At 39.6% G+C, this 26,192-nt stretch overlaps 1 protein-coding gene across 1 annotated transcript in view; it reads right to left on the reverse strand.

Annotated features, from left to right (window-relative positions):
• Nucleotides 1-921: 921 nt before the first annotated feature.
• LOC120019360 (MAM domain-containing glycosylphosphatidylinositol anchor protein 2-like) overlaps nt 922-26,192 on the reverse strand; it is a 261,309-nt gene continuing 236,038 nt past the window's right edge. Inside the window, exons 16-18 of the mRNA XM_038962652.1 lie at nt 4,912-5,042; nt 4,693-4,792; nt 922-1,010 (exon numbers count right to left, since the gene is read on the reverse strand). Of these exons, the coding sequence (XP_038818580.1) occupies nt 922-1,010; nt 4,693-4,792; nt 4,912-5,042 (320 nt within the window). The remainder of the gene's footprint in view (nt 1,011-4,692; nt 4,793-4,911; nt 5,043-26,192) is intronic.

Below are 26,192 nucleotides of genomic sequence, written 5' to 3' on the forward strand. Positions count from 1 at the left end.
TATGCCACACACCTCTCCACCTCTATGGCACACCCCTCTTCAACTCTCTCTCCTACTCCTCTCCATCTAACCTACAGACCCCGAGTCTGGAGCCTGCCTGGGGTCTGCCTGGAGTCTGCCTGGGGTCTGCCTGGGGCCTGCTTACTTGGCCTCATATACCCTCTGTTGGCCACTTGGACTGGTGAGGACAGTGTTGTGAAATACTTAGGCAGCTACTGGGTAAGAGGGGAGAGAGAGCTGGGATAGATAACTAAATGTTGTCCGAGTTTCTGTTTTCTACTGCACAGCATCAAGTAGAGAGAGAGAGAGAGACATGTCAAGGTGTGAAGGTCAGGGTGGCTGGGCAGAGTGAAAATTGTTCTTGATGTGTATCAGGTGCAACTCCAAAAAGATAAGACAGACAGAGAAAAGCTTCGATTCCATGTGTTTTTTTTAAGCCGGGGAAAAGTCATTTTGTTCTTCAAAAAGTCACCATGTCTCAATTCCCACTTACCTTTCAATTAAAGTTTCCTAACTGACTGGCAAAATTGTTCTTGTGCTTTACAAATAGTTCTCCCGCTGCGCTTGTGAACACTCTCACTAAAGTCCAGGCGTCTCAACACCTGGCTGTGCTTCGCTCTCGTAACAGTGCTCACAATCCTGCGCTTGGGGAGCAATTTTCTGGAAAAGTTGTCTCTTTAAAAAAAATTGCGGAGCTTATTTTATTATGTTTTATGTGGTATTTTTTTCCTTTTTTTCGTCTGTTTTAAAGATTTTCGTCCCTCTTGGTGGTCTGTGTTTGGAATCCCTCGCCGCCGCCTTCTGAATGCATGAATCTTTGGTGATTGGATGCTGAGGGTACAATAACACAGACACCAGGGCCGAGGTCGGGCCCGAGACCGGTTCGGCCTGTTTGCCTCCGCCAGATGGCGCAGGGCAGGGTCACCTATGACCCCACCGGAATGTCATCGCCAAGGTGACAGTCAGCAGCCATATATGGGCAGATGTAGACGGGGCAGCGGATCTGAGATCTAAAGGGGGCGGAGACAGAGTTAAACGTTTGTTCAATAACATTTGGCATCATCTTGACCCTGAAATCTGTTCCCTCACAAAAAAATCTCCAGTAATAATATCCAGTAATTCTTAGTTAAAATGAGACATTAGAAGAACTTTCATTAAAACACATGCTGTTTCCATGGTGGCAGTCAGGATCATGTAATATTCATGGTGAGAGATGGTAAATCCATAATGCATGGAGAGAGTCTGTCCTCGACCTGGGAAACTAACTCCTTAACTACTAATGAAGTGATTAAAGTGATCTGAATGATAATGGAGCCAGATACACTGCAGACAAACATTGTCTGAAACTACTGCCAGTAGATTGGTTGCGCTTGACTGGATATTGTTTAGTTTACTTTAGTTTATTAAGATATTACTCCTGGATATTGTTTAGTTTACTTTAGTTTATTAAGATATTACTCCTGGATATTGTTTAGTTTACTTTAGTTTATTAAGATATTACTCCTGGATATTGTTTAGTTTACTTTAGTTTATTAAGATAATACTCCTGGATATTGTTTAGTTTACTTTAGTTTATTAAGATATTACTCCTGGATATTGTTTAGTTTACTTTAGTTTATTAAGATATTACTCCTGGATATTGTTTAGTTTACTTTAGTTTATTAAGATATTACTCCTGGATATTGTTTAGTTTACTTTAGTTTATTAAGATATTACTCCTGGATATTGTTTAGTTTACTTTAGTTTATTAAGATATTACTCCTGGATATTGTTTAGTTTACTTTAGTTTATTAAGATATTACTCCTGGATATTGTAACTGGAGATATTTTGTTTGACATATTTGGTTTACATAGTAGATGTTGAAATAGTGACCAGTTATGCTCAAAATCTTATTCATAGCGACAGCTCAAAGTCTGATTGTGTAATTAATTTCTCAGTTTTGCTTTTCCAGTTAAGTAACACAGGTGTTGTGAGAACAAGTAAGTAGGAATGTATTCATTTGACATTTGACAAAAAAGCAATATTACAATTCGTTACAATGGTTCACAAGTGATTCCCTTTATTCAATTCCCAGAAAAATCTATCAACACTCTTTCAATCTGTTAACTTCAAATCAAATTCAAACTAACAAGTTTATTTCCCAGGAGTTTGTGGTGTGTTTGTGTGTGAGAGAGAGTGTGTGTCCATTTAGAAGCTGACTTTAATCAGACTTCCTCTCCCTCCTGCAGTGAGCAACACAGTCCTCCTTCTCCTCCTCCTATCTTGTCAATATGGCCGCCTCGTCAATTGCAGGCCATTACCTGTCATGCTTTTCTATTTTTGTTCTCTCTCTCTGTTTGTTCCTCCTTGTCTGCAATTACAGTGATCCCCTCCCCGCGGACTGTCGCTCGTTCCGTCGCTCCGTTTGGTCGGGACGGCTATCATTCATGTGATTACAGCCATGTTGCTATGGCAACCCACCCCTCTCTTTCTAGAAAGACACTATAGCTGCCGGTTAGAATTGGCCCTCCTGAGACAGAGAGAGCGAAAAAGAGAGAGCGAGACCTCTGCAAGAACCCCTCCCGAAGGACCTGCACCCACACCACAGCATCACCAGCCACACCCCAACCAGCTAAGACGACCCCAAGCAAACCCTGACCACACCCTATATAGGCCCCCCCCATAAAAAAAACCTATGCCTCTTCTGCAAACCCAATGCCCCTCGCCCCTCTGGCAAGGACCTCAACATGACAGCAGGACATATGCCCAGGCCGTGAGCAGAGCAACAGGCCCAACCCCCACTAATGCACCCTACCAAGCCCCATCCTGCAACCTAAGAGGTATGTATCAGATGCTCAACGTGCTCTGCTCATACCTACTGTGATGGTCTGGGCCTAAACCACACGAAGACAACACTAGACACTATGGAACAGGAAGCTTTTACTATCTCTGTCTTTTACGCAGCTCTGTCGCAAGCTGGGTATATACATAGTCAATGGTAGGCTTCGAGGGGACTCCCAAGTCTTCTTATTCTTTGTTGATTAAAAAAAACTTTTGACTCAATTTGGCATGAGGGTCTGCTATACAAATTGATGGAAAGTGGTGTTGGGGTGAAAACAAACAACATGATAAAATCCATGTACACAAACAACAAGTGTGTAGTTAAAATTGTCAAAAAACACACACATTTCTTTCCACAGGGCTGGGGGGTGAGACAGGGATGCAGCTTAAGCCCAAACCTCTTCAACATACTGTATATATCAATGAATTGGCGAGGGCACGAGAACAGTTTGCAGCACCCGTTCTCATCCTACTAGAATCTGAAGTCAAATGTTTACTGTTTGCTGATGATCTGGTGCTTCTGTCACCAACCAAGTAGGGCCTACAGCAGCACCTAGATATTCTGCACAGATTCTGTCAGACCTGGGCCCTGAGAGTAAATCTCAGTAAGACAAAAATAATGGTGTTCCAAAAAAGGTCCAGTTGCCAGGACCACGAATACAAATTCCATCTAGACACTGTTGCCCTAGAGCATACAAAAAACTATACATACCTTGGCCTAAACATCATTGCCACAGGTAACTTCCACAAAGCTGTGAACAATCTGAGAGACAAGGCAAGAAGGGTCTACTATGCCATCAAAAGGAACATGAAATTCAACATTAAATTAGGATCTGGCTAAAAATAATTGAATCAGTTATAGAACCCATTGCCCTTTATGGTTGTGAGGTCTGGGGTCCACTCACCAACCAAGAATTCACAAAATGGGAGAAACACCAAATTGAGACTTCGCATGTAGAATTCCGCAAAAATGTCCTCTGTGTACAACGTAAAAGACCAAATAATGTATGCAGAGCAGAATTATGCCGATACCCTCTAATGATCAAAATCCAGAAAAGAGCCGTTAAATTCTACAACCACCTAGGAAGAGATTCCCAGACCTTCCATAACAAAGCCATCACCTACAGAGAGGTGAACATGGAGAAGAGAAAGCTGGTCCTGGGGCTCTGTTCACAAACACAAACAGACCCCACAGAGCCCCAGGACAGCAACACAATTAGACCCAACCAAACCATGATAAAACAAAAAGATAATTACTTGACACATTGGAAAGAATTTACAAAAACTGAGCAAACTAGAATTATATTTGGCCCAGAACAGAGAGTACATTGTGGCAGAATACCTGACCACTGTGACTGACCCAAAATTAAGGAAATCTTTGACTATGTACAGACTCAGTGAAATACCACAGTGTGCAATCACAGCAGAAGATTTGTGATCTGTTGCCACAAGAAAAGGGCAACCAGTGAAGAACAAACACCATTATAAATACAACCTATATTTATGTTGATTTATTTTCCCTTTTGTACTGTTTGCACATCATTACAACATTACAACACTGTGCAAAGACATAATAATCTTTTGGAACTTTTGTGAGTGTAATGTTTACTGTTAGTTTTTATTGTTTATTTCACTTTTGTCTGACTTGAGAACTGACCTTAGATAAGCATCTGAAATCAAATCAAAGTGTATTGGTCGAATACACAGTTTTGCTAATGTTATCGCAGGTGCAGCAAAAAGTAACTCGAGGCACACTTGTAAGATGATCTTACCCTCTCCCAAAGCCTTATCTTATCCATCAGGGTGTTAAACATACACCCATCTTTAGATGAGCAACTAGGGATACACTCCTCTTATGTTTCTGTACTCACTAACGGCCGGTAGATCTCTACACTCTCCCTCCTCCAGGGTGATGTCATCAATTGCGATATCCCCCTCAATACCAGGACCTCGGATACCCTCCAGCGCCACCTGAGGTGGGAGAAAAAGAGAGATATGGAGAGAGATCGCTGTTATAGACATAGACTTTAAGTTGGGATTCTTCCCCTGACTGACTCTCGAATCATCCAATCACACAAGGTTTTACTCACCTGGAAAGAGGCGGTTGGGTGGATGCTAACTTTGGCCTGTTTCCAGTGGTCGCCTTGGTTACCGCTCAGTGACCAGGTGGGCCCCTCTGTCGCTGCCTGACCCTTCTGTCTGAGGAGCGCGTTCAGGGTCCCTACAGATAAGAGAGAGACCACACGGTCACACACGGTCAAACTCAGCCAGAGACGGTGACATGCGGTCAGGCTCAGAGCCGCCTCAAGTGTTGCCAATAATCATCTCCATAATGTGATATTGAAGAAAGCTTTTCAGGGTCCCTGCAGAGGAAAGATACCACACGGTTAGATATGGCCAGACACGGTCAGAGAGGTTCAGAAAGTCAAATGCTTAAGGGCTTTGAGTGATTCCATATCACAGTATGAATCAGGATATGTATTTTTCAACAAAGGCTTAGACCAGGGGTTCCCAAACTATTTTGTCCTGCGACCCCATTTTGATATCAAATTTTTTTTTGTGACCCCACCATGTAAAGAAAGTTATGTAATCAACAGCCAATGTTTACTTTTTAATTTGGGCTATGACAGTCTATTACAAATCAGTCTGACAGTACTTTTGACAGAATTTAAATCTGAAGACCGTATGGTTTGAAGTGACTGAAATGCATCAGAAAGGTATTGGGTTCAGAAGATCACCAGGCAATAATGTTGTATGATCTTCTGTGTCGAAAATAATTTAATTTCCCCCCCATGTGATTTAGTGCTTGGTCTTGTCCACTCGGTTCTAATGGCTTGTGGGCATAGTAGAGGGAAACAGTACTTATGTACAGTTGAAGTCGGAAGTTTACATACACTTAGGTTAGAGTCATAAAAATTTGTTTTTCAACCACTCCACAAAATTCTTGTTAACAAACTATAGTTTTGGCAAGTCGGTTAGGATCTCTACTTTGTGCATGACACAAGAAATTTTTCAAACAATTGTTAACAGACAGATTATTTCACAAATAACTCACTGTATCACAATTCCAGTGGGTCAGAAGTTTACATACACTAAGTTGACTGTACCTTTAAACATCTTGGAAAATTCCAGAAAATGATGTCATGGCTTTAGAAGCTTCTGATAGGCTAATTGACATAATTTGAGTTAATTGGGGGTGTACCTGTGGATATATTTCAAGGCCTACCTTCAAACTCAGTTCCTCTTTGCTTGACATCATGGGAAAATCTAAAGAAATCAGCCAAGATCTCAGAAAAAACATTGTAGACCTCCACAAGTCTGGTTCATCCTTGGGAGCAATTTCCAAATGCCTGAAGGTACCACGTTCATCTGTACAAACAATAGTACGCAAGTATAAACAGCATGGGACCACGCAGCCGTCATACTGCTCAGGAAGAAGACGCGTTCTGTCTCATAGAGATGAACATACTTTGATGCAAAAAGTGCAAATCAATCCCAGAACAACAGCAAAGGACCTTGTGAAGATACTGGAGGAAACAGGTTCAAAAGTATCTATATCCACAGTTAAACGAGTCCTATATCGACATAACCTGAAAGGCCACTCAGCAAAGAAGAAGACACTGCTCCAAAACCGCCATAAAAAAGCCAGACTACGGTTTGCAACTGGCCATAATGACCATCGTTATGTTTGGAGGAAAAAGGGGGAGGCTTGCAAGCTGAAAAACACCATCGCAACCGTGAAGCACAGGGGTGGCAGCATCATGTTGTGGGGATGTAATGCTGCAGAAGGGACTGGGGGACTTCACAAAAGATGGCGTCATGAGGTAGGAAAATTATGTGGATATATTGAAGCAACATCTCAAGACATCAGTCAGGAAGTTAAAGCTTGGTCGCAAATGGGTCTTCCAAATGGACAATGACACCAAGCATACTTCCAAAGTTGTGGCAAAATGGCTTAAGGACAACAAAGTCAAGGTATTGGAGTGGCCATCACAAAGTTCTGACCTCAATCCTATAGAAAATTGGTCAGCAGAACTAAACAAGCATGTGCGAGTAACTCAGTTACACCAGCTCTGTCAGGAGGAATAGGCCAAAATTCACCCAACTTATTGTGGGAAGCTTGTGGAAGGCTACCTGAAACGTTTGACCCAAGTTAAACAATTTAAAGGCAATGCTACCAAATACTAATTGAGTGTATGTAAACTTCTGACCCACTGGGAATGTGATGAAAGAAATACAAGCAGAAATAAATCATTATCTCTACTATTATTCTGACATTTCACATTCTTAAAAAAAGTGGTGATCCTAACTGACCTAAGACAGGGAATTCTTACTAGGATTAAATGTCAGGAATTGTGAAAAACTGAGTCTACATGTATTTGGCTAAGGTGTTGGCTAAGGTGTATGTAAACTTCCGACTCAACTGTACGTGTTCCTGAGAGTCTTATATTTCAGTGATGGGGTCATAATATTTTGTAGCTTAAACTATTCAAAAGATTGAGTCACATTTGTAGGAAGAAAACAGAATCTGCTTTGTTTATTACAACCACATCTAGTGGCTACCGGAGGTTACTGACTTAACCCCGGGCTCTATGAATCAAGCGCAAATCAAATCAGGCGACCCTGCATGGGGTTTCTACCCCTAGTTTGGAAAACCCTGCCTTAGGCCAACTCTTAACAAAAGCAGCTTCTACCGCCTGATATTCAATATAATATGGTCATTTAGCAGATACTTTTATCTGTGACTTACAGCTAACACATTAAGGCACACAAAATAATCGAACCCACAACCCTTGTGATTGGAGACATTGCCCTGTGTAAGGTGCCGTCTTTCTGATGAGACGTTAAACAGGTGCCCTGACTCTCTGTGGTCACGAAATATCCCATGGCACTTATCATAAGAGTAGTGGTGTTAACCTCGGTGTCCTGGCTAAATTCCCAATCTGACCCTCATACCATCATGGCCACCTAATCATTCCCAGCTTCAAATGGCTCATTCTGTAAATGAGAATGTGTTCTCAGTCAACTTAGCTGGTAAAATAAGGACAAAAAAAATGATTGCTAGTTCCATGCTTCAACCAATTGAGACATAATCTACACCACAATTTAACCTACATCATGAGTTTCTATTAGGAGGCAATGCATTTAAAAGGCCAAATGCAGATGTTTTTATCTCAATATCAAATAATTTCTGGGTAACAATTAAGTACCTTCCTGTAACTACTGTAATAGTAAGAAGCAGCAAGCTGCACTGGATACAGAAAAAGGGCAAGCAAGAAACAGACATCAAATCAAATTGTATTAGTCACATGTTCCGAATACATTGAAATGCTTTCTCACGAGCACCTAACCAACAATGCAGTAAAAAAAATGAATAAGAATAAGAAATAAAAGTAACAAGTAATTAAGGAGCAGCGGTAAAATAACAATAGCGAGACTATATACAGGGGGGTACCGGTACAGAGTCAATGTGCGGGGGCACCGGTTTGTCGAGGTAATTGAGGTAATATGTACATGTAGGTAGAGTTATTAAAATGACTATGCATAGATAATAACAGAGAGTAGCAGCAGTGTAAAAGAGGGGGGGGGCAATGCAAATAGTCTGGGTAGCCATTTGATTAGATATTCAGGAGTCTTGTGGCTTGATGGTAGAAGATGTTTAGAACCCTCTTCGACCTAGACTTGGCGCTCCGGTACAGTCTATGACTAGGGTGGCTGGAGTCTTTGACAATTTTTAGGGCCTTCCTCTGACACCGCCTGGTATAGAGGTCCTGGATGGCAGGAAGCTTGGCCCCAGTGATGTACTGGGACGTACGCACTAACCTCTGTAGTGCCTTGCAGTCGGAGGCCGAGCAGTTGCCATACCAGGCAGTGATGCAACCAGTCAGGATGCTCTCGATGGTGCAGCTGTAGAACCTTTTGAGGATCTGAGGACCCATGCCAAATCTTTTCAGTCTCCTGAGGGGGAATAGGTTTTGTTGTGCCCTCTTCACGACTGTCTTGGTGTGCATGGACCATGTTAGTTTGTTGGTGATGTGGACACCAAGGAACTTGAAGCTCTCAACCTGCTCCATTGCAGCCCCGTCGATGAGAATGGGGTGGTGCTCGGTCCTCTTTTTACTGTATTCCACAATCATCTCCTTTGTCTTGATCACGTTGAGGGAGAGGTTGTTTGTCTAGCACCACACGACCAGGACTCTGACCTCCTCCCTATAGGCTGTCTCGTCGTTGTCAAACTTAATGATGGTGTTGGAGTCGTGCCTGGCCGTGCAGTCATGAGTGAACAGGGAGTACAGGAGGGGACTGAGCACGCACCGCTTGAGGGTCCCCTGTATTGAGGATCAGCGCTGCGGATGTGTTGCAACCTGCCCTCACCACCTGGTGGCGGCCTGTCAGGAAGTCCAGGATCCAGCTGCAGAGGGAGGTGTTTAGTCCCAGGGTCCTTGGCTTATTGATGAGCTTTGAGGGCACTATGGTGTTGATCACTGAGCTGTAGTCAATGAATAGCATTCTCACATAGGTGTTCCTTTTGTCCAGGTGGGAAAGGGCAGTTTGGAGTGCAATAGAGATTGCATCATCTGTGGATCTGTAGTGGCGGTATAAAACCCTAGTGGGTCTCGGGTTTCTGGGATAATGATAATCCCACTGACCCTTCCACCACTACCGTCACGAAGGGAAAGGGAATGGAAAGTCAGTTGTACAACTGAATGCATTCAACTGAGTTGTGTCTTCCTCATTTAACCCAACCCCTCTGAAACAGAGAGGTGCGGGGGGGCTGCCATAATCAATATCCCTGATCATGACATGACGCACCAACCTCACAAGCTTCTACATGATCTGCTACCACAGAGAAGGGGAGACAGCACTGGCAGAGTCCTCCGCAACCAGAACCAATTGTCCAGCATCAATGCAAGGACAAACAGGCAGAAAAATTCTACCAAAGCCACTACCATCAGACTTTTGAATAACCAAATGTGACTTTTTAAATGATAATTTATTGTACGCTAGGACCTCTTTAACTGAATATTGTATCTATATTGTCTAAATGTAACTGTGCATTCTGCATCATTCAGTCTTGTCAACTGTGAGCATTAATTAAATACTGTAAATCAGAACAAAAAAATGGAATCAATCAGTAATAGTTTTCCAATGAAATGGTAAAAAAATCTACAAAAATAGTTTTTTAGAAAAAACTTTCTCAAGCAACAACTTTGATAGGATTGTCTGTGAGTGGTCTGAGTGAGGAACCTAATTTGATGGGCCTAATGGGAGGGATGTAAGCTGAAAACTAGCTGTTATTGGCAGAGAGTTTTGGAACTCTCTTTGTTATTGGTCTATTAACTTTTACCACCTGGTGATTACACCAGGCAAGCTCCACCCATGCAAAAACTTATATCAGCATCTATCAGGAAATAACACTGATCACATTTTTCACACTTTTACAGTGTTAGTTTAATCAGCTGTTGTACAATATGATTCAAAACACAGGAAAAACAGTATTTTGACTGCAATGGGCATTTAAATGGGAAACACTTTATTTGGATAGTCTATAGAACATCTACAGATGGACTATCTACAGGCTATTAGTAACATTTCAACTAACTATATACTAACCCTAACCCTAACCTTAATCCTTATCCTAAACCTAGCCCTAACCCTTATTCTAAACCTAGCCCTAACCCTTATTCTAAACCTAGCCCTAACCCTTATTCTAAACCTAGCCCTAACCCTTATTCTAAACCTAGCCCTAACCCTTATTCTAAACCTAGCCCTAACCCTTATTCTAAACCTAGCCCTAACCCTTATTCTAAACCTATCCCTAACCCTTATTCTAAACCTAGCCCTAACCCTTATTCTAAACCTAGCCCTAACCCTTATTCTAAACCTAGCCCTAACCCTTATTCTAAACCTAGCCCTAACCCTTATTCTAAACCTAGCCCTAACCCTTATTCTAAACCTATCCCTAACCCTTATTCTAAACCTAGCCCTAACCCTTATTCTAAACCTAGCCCTAACCCTTATTCTAAACCTAGCCCTAACCCTTATTCTAAACCTAGCCCTAACCCTTATTCTAAACCTAGCCCTAACCCTTATTCTAAACCTAGCCCTAACCCTTATTCTAAACCTAGCCCTAACCCTTATTCTAAACCTAGCCCTAACCCTTATTCTAAACCTAGCCCTAACCCTTATTCTAAACCTAGCCCTAACCCTAACCTTAGCAAGCAGTTGCTTATCAACAGATAGTTTGTTAATAGTATGACCATCTGTAGAGCATCTACTGATGGACTATCTGGACGATCCAAATAAAGTGTGACCTTTAAATGCTGCATAAACTCCTAACGTCAATATTGAGCACTTAACGGAGAACATAACTTGATCTTAATGTCAGTTTAACAGTGGAGGTTCTAACTGGTGTCTCGAGGGGGATTTTATTGGAGAATTTAAAAAATCCACTTAAAATTCATCTCTGCATTTTAAATTCCAAATCCACCTCAGCATTCTGAGCAGAAGCTTGGCGGTGAGTGGTGGCAAAGGTTAACTGGGGGTCGAATGAATTGATACATGTATTAATTCCAAAGTTCTGCCAAGTGACAATTAATTATTCTCAAAACGTAATAATAAAGTTGAATTATAACTAAAGGCTGATAAGTGAAGAGAGTTCTTGTTTAACAAACCAACAACTTTAAATCAATACTTTTCAATGACTCATATGCATTGAGAACGGTTTGGAATTCAAATGAGCAGCACCAGTTGAAAGTTGACGTGTTCCTAAATTACAAGTCAACTGAACATTCCAGCTCCTCTGCAGACTATTCCCTCCTATATGGTGTAAAAAGCCTGCCATTCACAGGTCCAATGTGTAGGATCAGTAACACTACTATTCTGGACTAGCAACTTTGATGGTCTGTAATACTGTGAAATAATGACACTGAATGGAACAGAAACGTTCCCTCCCTCTTTCTACAACAATCAGAAGAGCCACCCCTAAAAATACATGCTCACTTTCTACAATAATCAGAAGAGCCACCCCTAAAAATACATGTTCACTTTCTACAACAATCAGAAGAGCCACCCCTAAAAATACATGTTCACTTTCTACAACAATCAGAAGAGCCACCCCTAAAAATATATGTTCACTTTCTACAATAATCAGAACAGCCACCCCTAAAAATACATGTTCACTTTCTACAATAATCAGAACAGCCACCCCTAAAAATACATGTTCACTTTCTACAATAATCAGAACAGCCACCCCTAAAAATACATGTTCACTTTCTACAATAATCAGAACAGCCACCCCTAAAAATACATGTTCACTTTCTACAATAATCAGAACAGCCACCCCTAAAAATACATGTTCACTTTCTACAATAATCAGAACAGCCACCCCTAAAAATATATGTTCACTTTCTACAACAATCAGAACAGCCACCCCTAAAAATACATGTTCACTTTCTACAATAATCAGAACAGCCACCCCTAAAAATACATGTTCACTTTCTACAATAATCAGAACAGCCACCCCTAAAAATACATGTTCACTTTCTACAATAATCAGAACAGCCACCCCTAAAAATACATGTTCACTTTCTACAATAATCAGAACAGCCACCCCTAAAAATATATGTTCACTTTCTACAACAATCAGAACAGCCACCCCTAAAAATACATGTTCACTTTCTACAATAATCAGAACAGCCACCCCTAAAAATACATGTTCACTTTCTACAATAATCAGAACAGCCACCCCTAAAAATACATGTTCACTTTCTACAATAATCAGAACAGCCACCCCTAAAAATACATGTTCACTTTCTACAATAATCAGAACAGCCACCCCTAAAAATTAATGTTCACTTTCTACAATAAACAACTCCTGAACGTGTAACACATCACACAAGGTTATAACCAGCAGAGAAAAGCCACCCCATTAAATAATATGGTCTTATTGTTATTAGACACTGTATTACAGAATAATTATAGAAATATAGTTGCCAGAGAAACTGTCAACTGGCCCTTTGTACTAGGCCAACAAGACATAAAGTTGAAGTCGGCAGTTTACATAGACTTAGGTTGGAGTCATTAAAACTCGTTTTTCAAGCACTCCACAAATTTCTTGTTAACAAACTATAGTTTTGGCAAGTCAGTTAGGACCTCTACTTTGTGCATGTGTAACGGATGTGAAATGGCTAGCTAGTTAGTGGGTACGCGCTAGTAGCGTTTCAATCAGTTACGTCACTTGCTCTGAAACCTAGAAGTAGTGTTGCCCCTTGCTCTGCAAGGGCCGTGGCCTTTGTGGAGCGATGCGTAACGATGCTTCGTGGGCGACCGTTGTTGATGTGTGCAGAGGGTCCCTGGTTCGCGCCCGTGTCGGGGCGAGGGGACGGTTTAAAGTTATACTGTTACACATGACACAAGTAATTTTTCCAACAATTGTTAACAAACAGACTTTTTCACAAAAAAGAACTCTACACTATCTACAGTTACCAGTGCAAGCAGACATCTCTACACTATCGTAAGTACAGTAGGTACATCTCTACAACTATCTATAGTACAGTACAGTAGACCAATCTCTACACTATTACAGTCAGACAGTATTACATCTCTACATATCTACAAGTACAGTGCAACAGTAAGGACATCTCTACACTATCTACCAGGACAGTAAGACATCACTACACTATCTATAGTACAGTATACAATCTTACACTATCTGACAGGACAGTAGGAATCACTACACTATCTACAGTACAGTATACATCTCTGACACTATCTACATACAGTACAGTAGCCATCTCTACACTATACTATAGTACAGTAGACATCTCAACTATCTATAGTTACAGTAACAGTAGACATCTATTAAACTATCTAGTACAGTAGACCATCTCCTACACTATCTACACAAAGTACAGTTGACATCCTACACTTCTGTAGTACAGTAGGACATCTCTTACTATTACAGTTACAGTACTAGTGGACATCACTACCAACTATCTACAGTGCAGTACAGTAGGACATCTACACTATCTACAGTTACAGTAGACATTCTCTACAATATCTACAGCTACAGTAGAATCCCTACACTATTCTATAGTACAGTACAGTAGGACAATCTCACACTATCTACAGTACAGTAAGACATCTCTCACTATCTACAGACAGTAGACATCACTTACACTATCTACAGTACCAGTACAGTAGACATCTCTACACTACCTCTATAGTACAGTACAGTAGGAACTCTACACTATCTACATGACAGTACAGTAGGACATCTCTACACTATCTATACAAGTTACAGAGACATCTCCTACACTATCTAAGTACAGTAGGACATCTCTACACTATCTACAGTACAGTAAGAACATCTCTACACTATCTACAGTCAGCTACAGTAGACACACTATACTCTATATACAGTACAGCAGACATCTCTACAATGTCTATAGTACAGTACAGTAGGCATCTTACACTATCTACACTACAGTAGACATCTCTACAATCTATAAGACAGTAGACATCACTACACTATTACAGTACAATAGGATCTCTACACTATCTACAATTACAGATACAGTTAGCATATCTGCACTATCTATAGTACAGTACCGTAGACATTCACAAAACACTATTCTTACAGTAAAATTACACATCTCTACACTATTCTACAGTACAGTAGACATCTCTACCCTATCTACAGTACAGCAGACATCTATCCCACTATCTCTAGTTACAGTACAGTAGACATCTCTAAAACACTATCTATAGTACAGTACAGTATACATCTCTACACTATCTACAGTACAGTACAGTAGACATCTCTACACTATCTACAGTACAGTAGACATCTCTACACTATCTACAGTACAGTACAGTAGACATCACTATACTATATACAGTACAGCAGACATCTCTACACTGTCTATAGTACAGTACAGTAGGCATCTCTACACTATCTACATTACAGTAGACATCTCTACACTATCTATAGTACAGTAGACATCACTACACTATCGACAGTAACAATAATGCATCACTCCACGATCTACAATTACAGTAAAGGAAGGACATCTCTGCACTAATATATTAGTACAGTACAGTAGACTCACTACACATTACAGTACAGTACAGTAGACATCTCTACACTATCTACAGTACAGATACACGCTACACTATCTACAGGACAGTAGACATCCATACACTATCTACAATACAGACAGTAGGGACTCTTCTACACTATCTATAGACTACAGTAGACATCTCTTACAATAGCTATAGTACAGTACAGTAGACAATCTCTACACTATCCTACAGGTGACAGTAGACATCACTACACTATCTATCGTACGTACAGCAGAACATTTACCACTATCTATAGTACAGCAGACATCACTACACTCTTAGTACAGTACAATAGACATCTATACAGTACAGGTAGACATCTCTACTATCTACAGTACAGTACAAGCAGACATCTCTTACAACTATCTATAGTACAGTGACATCTCTACACTATCTATAGTACAGTACAGTAGGAAATCTCTACACTATCTACAGTACAGACCAGTATACATCTTATACACTATCTACAGTTACAGTACGTAGACAATCTCTACACTATCTACAGGACAGTAGACATCATACACATATCTATAGTACAGTATACACTCTACACTATTACAGGACAGTAGGGGAACATCACTACACGATCTACAGTACGTATACATCTATTACACCTATCTACAGGTACAGTACAGTAGACATCTCTACACTATCTATAGTACAGTAGACATCTTCCACAATATCTATAGTACAGTACAGTAGACATCTCTACACTATCTACAGTACATAGACATCGCTAACACTATATACAATACAGTACAGAGACATCCTACACTATCTATATTACAGTAGAACATCTCTTATACTATCTACTAGTACAGTAGACATCACTACACTATCTACAGACAGTACAGTTAGGACATCTCTACACTATCTACAGTACAAAGAGGACATCTCTGTACACTATCTACAGTAATTAGGACATCTCTACACTATCTATAGTACAGTACAGTAGGACATCCTACACTATCTATAGTCCCCCCCCCCCCCCCCCAGTACAGTAGAAATCTCTACACATCTACAGTACAGTAGACATCCTCTACACTATCTCAGTACAGTATAACATCCTCTACACTATCTACAGACAGTAGAAATCTCTTACACAATCTACAGTACAGACAGCAGACATCTCTACACTATTCTACAGTACAGGCAGACCATCTCTACACTATCTATAGTACAGTACAGTATACAATCTCGACAATATTCTACAGTACAGTACAGTAGACATCTCTACAATATCTACAGCTACAGAGGACAGCTCTACACTATATACGTTACAGTACAGTAGACATCACTATACATTACAGTACAAAAGCAATCTCTACACTGGCTCTGTACAGTTCTACGTAGGCATCTATACATATCTACATTTACAGTAGTAATCTCTAAACTATCTAAGTTACGTAGGACCTCACTACACTATCTTACAGGACATAGGCATCTCTACACGATTACAAATACAGTACCGTAGACATCTCTGCACTATCTTATAGTACCAGTCAAAGTAGACAATCCACGACACTATCTACAGTTACAGTAGACATCTCTACACTATCTACCGAATACAGTAGACATCTCTACACTATCTACAGTAACAGTAGACATCTCTTTACCCTATTAATAGTACAGTACAGTAGACATCTCTACACTATCTAAATTACAGTACAGTAGACATCTCTACACATCTACAGTACAGTAGAACATCTCCTACCACCATCTACAGTACAGGAGACAATCTCACACTCTCTACAGTACAGTAGACTCCGACACATCTACAGTACAGTATTGACATCACAATACACTATCTACATTAAAGTACAGTAGGACATCTCTGACACGTATCTACAGTACAGTAGACATCACTTACACTATCTATAGTACAGTACCAGTAGACACATCTTACACTATCTACAATACAGTACAGTGGACATCTCTACACTATCTACAGGACCAGTTACAGTAGCAATCTCTACACTATATATAGTCAGACAGTCGACAACTCTCTACCACTATCTACAGGACAGTAGACATCACTACACTATATATAGTAAGTACAGCAGCATCTCTACACTATCTACAGTACAGCAGACACACATCACTCTCTATAGTACAGTTACAATAGACAATCTCTACAGTACAGTAGACAAATCTCAACTATCTACATACAGTAGGACATCTCTACACTATATACAGTACAGTAAGCCAGCCCATCTCATACACTTATTATAGCAGTAGACATCTCTACACTATCTGTAGTAAGCACGAAGACATCTCTACACTATCGACAGTACAGTACAGTACAATATAATTCTCTACACGATCTACAGACAGTAACAGTAGACCCGCTCTACACTATCTACAGGACAGTAGACATTCACTACACTATCTTACAATACAGTACAGGAGACATCTCTACACTATCTACAGTACAGTACAGTAGACATCTCTACACTATCTCAGTACAGTTACAGTGGGGGGGTGTACGGAACATCTCTACACACCTATAGTACAGACAGTAGACATCTCTACACTATCTACAGGAAGTAGAAATCACTACACTATTCTATAGTTACAGTACAAGCAGACATCTCTACACTATCACAGTACAGCAGACATCACTACACTTATTCTATGTACAATACCAAGAGACATCTCTACATACAGTAGAACACTATACACTATCTACAGTACAGTAGAACATTCTCTACACTTAGTGTAGAGATGTCTACTGTTACTGTAGATAGTGTAGAGATGTCTACTGGTTACTGTGAGATGTCTTTGTACGTACTGTAGATAGTGTAGTGATGTCTGACTGTACTGTAATATGTAGAGATGTCGCTTTACTGTACTATAGATAGTGTAGTGATGTTACTGTACTGGACTGTAGATAGTGTAGAGATGTCTACTGTACTGTACTATAGATAGTGTAGAGATGTCTACTGTACTGTACTGTAGATAGTGTAGAGATGTCTACTGTACTGTACTGTAGATAGTGTAGAGATGTCTACTGTACTGTATTGTAGATAGTGTAGTGATGTCTACTGTCCTGTAGATAGTGTAGAGATGTCTACTGTACTGTACTGTAGATAGTGTAGAGATGTATATTGTACTGTACTGTACTGTAGATAGTGTAGAGATGTCTACTGTGCTGTACTACAGATAGTGTAGAGATGTCTACTGTACTATAGATAGTGTAGAGATGTCTGCTGTACTGTACTGAAAGGTAGAGTGCCTACTGTACTGTGATAGTGTAGAGATGTCTACTGTACTGTAGGATGTCTATATGTACTGTACTAGATAGTGTAGTGCTGATGACTGTACTGTAGATAGTGTAGAGATGTCTACTGTACTATAGATAGTGTAGGATGTCTACTGTCTACGTAGATAGTGTAGAGATGTCTACTGTACTCTAGATAGTGTAGAGATGTCTACTGTACTGTACTGTAGAAGTGTAGAGATGTCTACTGTACTGTACTGATAGATAGTGTAGAGGATGTCTACTGTACTGTACTATAGATAGTGTAGAGATGTCTACTGTACTGTAGATAGTGTAGAGAGTTCTACTGTTACTTACGTAAGACTAGTGTTAGGATGTTCTGTACTGTACGTGTAGATAGTGTAGTGATGTCTACTGTACTGTTATGATAGATGTGTAGAGATGTTACTGTACTGTACTGTAGATGTGTAGAGATGTCTACTGTACTGTAGATAGTGTAGAGATGTTCTACTGTACTGTAGTTGAGATAGTGTAGAGATGTCTACTGTACTGTAGATAGATAGGGTAGAGATGTCTACTGTAACTGTAGATAGTGTAGTGATGTCTACTGTACTGTAGTAGAGTGTAGAGAGTGTCACTGTACTGTAGATAAGTGTAGGTGATGTGTGTACTGTACTGTACTGTAGATAGTGTAGAGATGTCTACTGTACTGTACTGTAGATAGTGTAGAGATGTATACTGTACTGTAGATAGTGTAGTGATGTCTACTGTCCTGTAGATAGTGTAGAGATGTATACTGTACTATAGATAAGTGTAGTGATGTCTACTGTCCGTACTTAGTATAGTGTAGAGATGTCTGTTGTACTGTTATAGTATAGTGATGTCTACTGTCTGTACTGTAGATAGTGTAGAGATGTCTACTGTAATGTACTGAGATAGTGTAGAGATGTCTACTGTACTTTACTTAGATTAGTGTAGAGATGTATACTGTACTGTACTGTAGGTAGTGTAGAGATGTCTGACTGTACTGTAGATATGGTAGAGATGTCTCTGTACTGTACTGTAGATAGTGTAGAGATGTCTACTGTACTGTAGATAGTGTAGAGATGCTATAATGTACTGTAGATAGTGTAGAGATGTCTACTGTACTGTAGATAGTGTAGAGAGTCTACGTACTGTACTGTAGATAGTTGTAGAGATGTCTACTGTACTGTATATAGGATAGGAGAGATGTCTACTGTACTGTAGATAGTGTAGAGGGATGTCTACTGTACTGTAGATAGTGTAGAGATGTCTACTGTACTGTACTGTAGAGTAGTGTATAGTGATGTCTACTGTACTGTAGATATAGTATGAGATGTCTACTGTACTATAGTAGTGTAGTGAGTCTACTGTACTGTATGTAGATAGTGTAGAGATGTCTACTGTACTGTAGATAGTGTAGAGATGTCTACTGTACTGTATATAGATATGTGGAGATGTTACGTACTATATATAGTGTAGAGATGTCTACTGTACTGTACTGTAGATAGTGTAGAGAGTTACATGTACTGTAGATAGTGTAGTGATGTCTACTGTACTGTAGATAGTGTAGAGATGTCTACTGTACTATAGATAGTGTAGGATGTCTACTGTCTGTAGATAAGTGTGAGAGTATGTCCTGTACTGAATAGGTAGAGATGTTCTGTACTGTACTGTTAGATAGTGTAGAGATGTCTAGCTGTACTGTACTATGTAGATAGTGTAGATGATGTCTACTGTACTATAGATAGTGTAGAGAGATTGTCTTGTACTGTACTGTAGATAGTGTAGAGATGTCTACTGTACGTGTAGAGATGTCTATGTACTGTACTATAGATAGTGTAGAGCTGTCTGACTGTACTGTAGATAGTGTAGGAGATGTTGCTTGTACTGTTATATGTAGATAGTGTAAGATGTCTACTGTACTGTAGATAGTGTAGAGTATGTCTACTGTACTGTTTGTACTATAGATAGTGTAGAGATGTACTACTGTACTAGTAGATAGTGTATGAGATGTCTACTGTAATGTACTGTAGATAGTGTAGAGATGCCTTACTGTTACTGTAGATATGTGTAGAGATGTAGTACTGTACTGTAGATAGTGTAGAGATGTCTACGTGTACTGTAGATAGTGTAGAGATGTCTACTGTACTGTACTATAGATAGTGTAGAGATGTCTACTGTACTTTATTGTAGACTAGTGATAGTGTAGATGTCCTATTGTGTACTGTCGGTGTCTGTGTAGAGATGTCTACTGTACTATGATAGTGTAGAGATGTCTACTGTACTGTAGATAGGTGTAGAGATGCTACTTGTACTGTACTATAGATAGTGTTAGAGATGTCTACTGTACTGTAATAGTAAGTGATGTCTACTGTACTGTACTGTAGATAGTGTAGAGATGCTACTGGTACTGTAGATAGTGTAGAGATGTTACTGTACTGTACTTGTAGATAGTGTAAGATGTATTACTGTACTGTACTATAGATAGTGTAGGATGTCTACTGTACTGTACTATAGATAGTGTAGAGATGTCTACTGTACGTAGATAGTGTAGAGCTGTCTTACATGTTACTGTAGATAGTGTGAGATGTCTACGTACTGTAGATAGTGTAGATGTCTACTGTACGTATATAGATAGTGTAGAGATGTCTACTGGTACTGTATAGATAGTGTAGAGATGCTCTATCTGTACTGTAGATAGTGTGTAGATGTCTACTGATACTATAGATAGTGTAGAGATGTCTACTGTAATGTAGATAGTGTAGAGATGTCTACTGTAGTTACTAGTAGATAGTGTAGAGATGTCTACTGTACTGTAATAGTGTAGGATGTCTACTGTACTGACTGTAGTTATTGTGAGATGTCTACTGTACTGTAGATAGTGTAGAGATGTCTACTGTACTGTACTGATAGTGTAGAGATGTCTACTGTACTGTAGATAGTGTAGAGATGTCTACTGTACTGTACTGTAGATAGTGTAAGAGATGTCTACTGTACTGTACTAGTAGATAGTGTAGAGATGTCTACTGTTACTGTACTGTAGATAGTGTAGAGATGTCTACTGCTGTACTGTAGATAGTGTAGAGATGTAGTACTGTACTGTAGATAGTGTAGAGATGCTCTACTGTATGTTACTGTAGATAGTGTAGAGATGTCTACTGACTGAGATAGTGTTAGAGATGTCTACTGTACTGTAATTAGTGTAGAGAGTCTACTGTTTACTGACTGTAGATAGTGTAGTGATGTCTACTGTACTGTCAGATAGTAGTAGAGATGTCTACTGTACTGTACTGATAGATGTAGAGATGTCTACTGTACTTGTATTCTGTAGATAGTGTAGAGATGTGTACTGTACTTGTTGTAGATAGTGTAGAAGATGTCTACTGTACTGTACTATAGATCAGTGTGGAGATGTGAGATGTCTACTGTACTCTAAGATAGTGTAGAGATGTCTACGTACTGTACTGTAGATAGTGTAGAATGTCTACTGTACTGTAGATAGTGTAGGATGTCTACTGTACTGTAGATAGTGTAGAGATAGTACTGTACTTAGATAGTGAGTGATGTTCTACTGTCACTGTAGATAGTGTAGAGATGTCTACTGTACTGTAGATAGTGTAGAGATGTTACTGACTGTACTGTAGATAGTGTAGAGATGTCTAACTGTACTGTACTACTAGATAGTGTAGAGATGTCTACTGTACTATAGATAGTGTAGAGATGTCTACTGTACTGTAGATAGTGTAGAGATGTCTACTGTACTGTAGAGAGTCTATTGTCTGATTAGTACTAGTGTAGGATGTCTGCTGTATGTATGATGTGTAGATGTCTCGTACTGTACTTAGATAGGTAGTGATGTCTACTGTACTGTAGATAGTGTAGAGATGTTACTTGTACTGTACTAAAGATAGTGTAGTGAGATGTCTACTGTACTGTACTGTAGATAGTGTAGAGGATGTCTACTGTAGTATTAGATAGTGTAGTGATGATCTACTGTCTGTAGGATTAGTAGAATGTCTACATGTACTGTAGATAGTGTAGAGATGTCTACTGTACTGTACTGTAGATAGTGTAGTGATAGTATACTGTACTGTACTTAGATAGTGGAGATGTCTACTGTACTATGTAGATAGTGTAGAGATGTCACTACTGTACTGGTCGAGTAGTGTAAGGATGTCTACTGTACTGTAGATAGTGTAGAGATGTCTACTGTAACTGTAGATAGTGTAGAGATGTACTGTACTGTACTATAGAAGTGTAGAGATGTCCGTACTGTAATAGTTAGTGATGTCTACTGTTACTGTACTGTAGATAGTGTAGAGATGTCTGTACTGTACTGTAGATAGTGTAGAGATGTCTACTGTACTGACTGTAGATAGGAGTGATGATACTGTACTGTAGATATGTGTAGACTGATGTCTACTGTACTGTAGATAGTGTAGAGATGTCTACTGTACTGTACTGAGTAGTGTAGAGAGTCTACTGTACTGTATGTAGATAGTGTAGAGAGTGTCTACGGTCTGTACTACTAGATAGTGTAGAGATGTCTACTGTACTGTAGTAGTGTAGAGATGTCTACTGTACTGTAGATAGTGTAGAGATGGTCTACTGTACTGTACTATAGATGTGTAGAGATGTCTACTGTACTGTAGATAGTAGAGATGTCTACGTACTTAGATGTGTAGAGATGTCACTGTACTGTACTGTAGATAGTGTAGTGAGTCTACTGTTACTGTAGATAGTGTAGAGATGTCACTGTACCTATATAGATTAGTGTAGAGATGTTACTGTATGTATAGATAGTGTAGAGATGTCTACTGTACTGTTAGATAGTGTAGAGATGTCTACTGTACTGTACATAGATAGTGTTAGAGTGTCTACTGTACTATAGATAGTGTAGAGATGTTCTTACTGTAACTCTGTACTGTAGATAGTGTAGAGATGTCTACTGTACTGTAGAGAGTGTAGTGATGTCTACTGTACTGTAGATAGTGTAGAGATGTTTACTGTACTGTAGATAGTGTAGTGTATGATGTTCTACTGTACCTGTAGATAGTGTAGAGATGTCTACTGTACTGTACTGTAGATAGTGTAGAGATGTATCTGTACTGTACGGTAGATAGTGTAGAGATGTCTACTGTACTGTACTTAGATAGTGTAGGCAGATGTTACTACTGTAGGATAGTGTAGAGATGTCTGCTTGTACTGTACTGTAGATAGTGTAGAGATGTCTACTGTACTGTAGAGATGTGTAGTTGTTACTGTACGTATAGATAGTGTAGTGATGTCTGCTGTACTGTAGATAGGTAGAGATGTTCTCTGTACTGTACTATGATAGTGTAGATGTCTTACTGTCTGTAAGATGTGTAGAGATGTCTACTGTACTGTACGTATGGATAGTGTAGAGAATGTCCTGTACGTACTGTAGATAGTGTAGAGATGTCTACTGTACTGTATCTAGATTTGTAGAGATGTCTACTGTAGTACTATAGATAGTGTAGAGTGTCTACTGTACTATAGATAGTGTAGAGATGTCTGTACTGTATGTAGATAGTGTAGAGATGCACTATTGTACTGTTAGATAGGTAGTGATGTCTACTGTACGTATTAGATAGTGTAGAGATGTCTCTACTGTAACTGTAGATAGTGTAGAGATGCTACTGTACTGTACGATAGTACTAGTGTAGGAGAGTCCGTACTGTTACGTATAAGTTACTATGTATGTTAGGATAGATTAATGTTCGTGGTGAGTGATGTCTACTGTACGTACGTGTAGAATAGTTGTAGAGATGTGTCTACTGTACTGCTAGATGTGTAGAGATGTTTATGTACTGTAGATAGTGTAGAGATGCTACTGTACTGTATAGATAGTTAAGAGAGTTATGTACTGTACTGTACTGTAGATATGTGTAGTTAGATGTCCTACTGTACTGTAGATCAGTGTAGAGATGAGTCTACTGTACTTAGGATAGTGTAGAGATGTCTACTGTACGTACATTAGTGTAGAGAGTCTACTGTACTAGTAGATAGTGTAGAGATGTCTATCTGTACGTACTGTAGATAACGTGTAGAGATGTTCTACTGTACTATAGATAGTGTAGAGATGTCTGTACTGTACTGTACTGTGTTAGCAGTGTAATAGATTGTCTCTACTGTACTGTAGCATAGTGTAGAGATGTCTACTGGTACTGTTACTGTAGATAGTGTTAGAGATGTCTAACGTTACTGTACTATAGATAGTGTGAGAATGTCTGACTGTACTGTAGATAGTGTAGAGATGTCTACTGCTGTATGTACTGTAGATTGTGTTAGAGAGTGTACTGTACTGTACTGTAGATAGTGTAGGTGATGTATACTGTACTGTAGATCGTGTAGGATGTCTACGTACATGTCGTAGTCTCGTGTAGAGATGTTCTACTGTACTGTATAGATAGTGTAGATGATGTCTTCACTGTACTGTATTGTAGTATGTGAGATGTCTAGATGTACTGTACGTATAGATAGTGTAGAGACGTGCACTGTAATGTAGATAGTGTAGAGATGTCTACTGTACTGTAGATACGGTGTAGTGAGACTATTTGTACTATAGTATTAGTGTAGAGATGTCTTCTGTACTGTATTTAGTAGTGTAGAGATGTGTACTGTACTGTAGATAAGTGTAGAGATGCTCCTACGTGATGTACTGTAGATAGTGTAGAGATGTCTACTGTACTGTACTAAAGAGATAGTGTAGAGTATTACTGTACTGTATGATAGTGTAGAGAGTCGCTGTACTGTACTGTAAGATTAAAAAAGTGTAGAGATGGCTACTGTACTGTAGATAGTGTAGAGATGTCTGCGTACTTAGTGTATGAGATGTCTATGTACTGTACTTAGATAGTGTAGGATTCTGCTGTTACTGTAGATAGTTAGAGATGTACTGCCTGTATACTGTAGATCAGTGTCGTAGATGTCTTACTGTCTGTACGATAGTGTAGAGATGTACTGTTACTGGTACTGATAGAAGTGTAGAGATTGCTACTGTATTGTACGTAGATAGTGTCAGAGAGTCTACTGTAATGTTATCGTGTAAAGCTCTGACGTGTAGTGTAGAGAGGTCTACTGTACAGTACTTAGTAGTGTAGGATGTCTTAGTACTTTCGATAGTGTAGAGTTGTTACTGTACGGCTACGTAGATAGTGTAGAGGGATGTCATGTACGTACTTAGATATGTTGCGTCAAGATGTGAATGTACTGCTACTGTAGTACTGCGAAGTGTAGAGATGTCTAGTAACTGATAGATAGTGTAGAGATCAGCTCTATGTACTAGTGTGAGCTGTAGATGGAAAGTGTTAGAGAGGTCTACGTCTGAACTGTAGTAGAAGTAGTGTAGAGATGTCTCTGTATGTACGATACTGTATGTAGATGCTAGTAGAGAGTCTAGAATGTTACTGTTACTGTAGATAGTGTTATGAGTTTACTGTACTGAGATAGTGTAGAGATGGCACTGAGATATGTAGAGTCTCGTACATGTAGAGAGAGCTGATACTCGTACTGATATATAGCCGATGTTTACGTCGTGGAGGATAGTGTTAACTGTTACGTACTGTAGAGATAGTGTAGAGCGTACTGCCCTACTTGTAGATAGTGTAGTTGTTACTGTAGTAGATAAGTGTAGAGACTCTTACTGTTACTGTATTGTAACTAGTGTAGAGATGTTACTTCGTACTGTATAGTCGCGTATTAGTGTAAGAGATGCTACGCTGTACTTAGAACTTTGTAGGAGTTTCTGACATATGTGTAGAGTCGAAGATGTGGTCTTTAATGTTAGTGTAATGTTACGGTAGATAGGGTAGAGATGTCTTACTGTACGTAGTAGGTATGAGAGTAGTTGTAGAGATGTCTACTTACTGTACTATAGATAGTAGAGGTCAGTACGTCCGACATCTGATGTCTACGACTGTACTGTGTAGCATAGTGTAGAGAGGTACTTGCTGTACTAGTAGAATAGTGCTAGAGATG

The sequence above is a fragment of the Salvelinus namaycush genome, chromosome 24, assembly GCF_016432855.1.
Source record: "Salvelinus namaycush isolate Seneca chromosome 24, SaNama_1.0, whole genome shotgun sequence".
Lineage (NCBI taxonomy): Eukaryota > Metazoa > Chordata > Actinopteri > Salmoniformes > Salmonidae > Salvelinus > Salvelinus namaycush.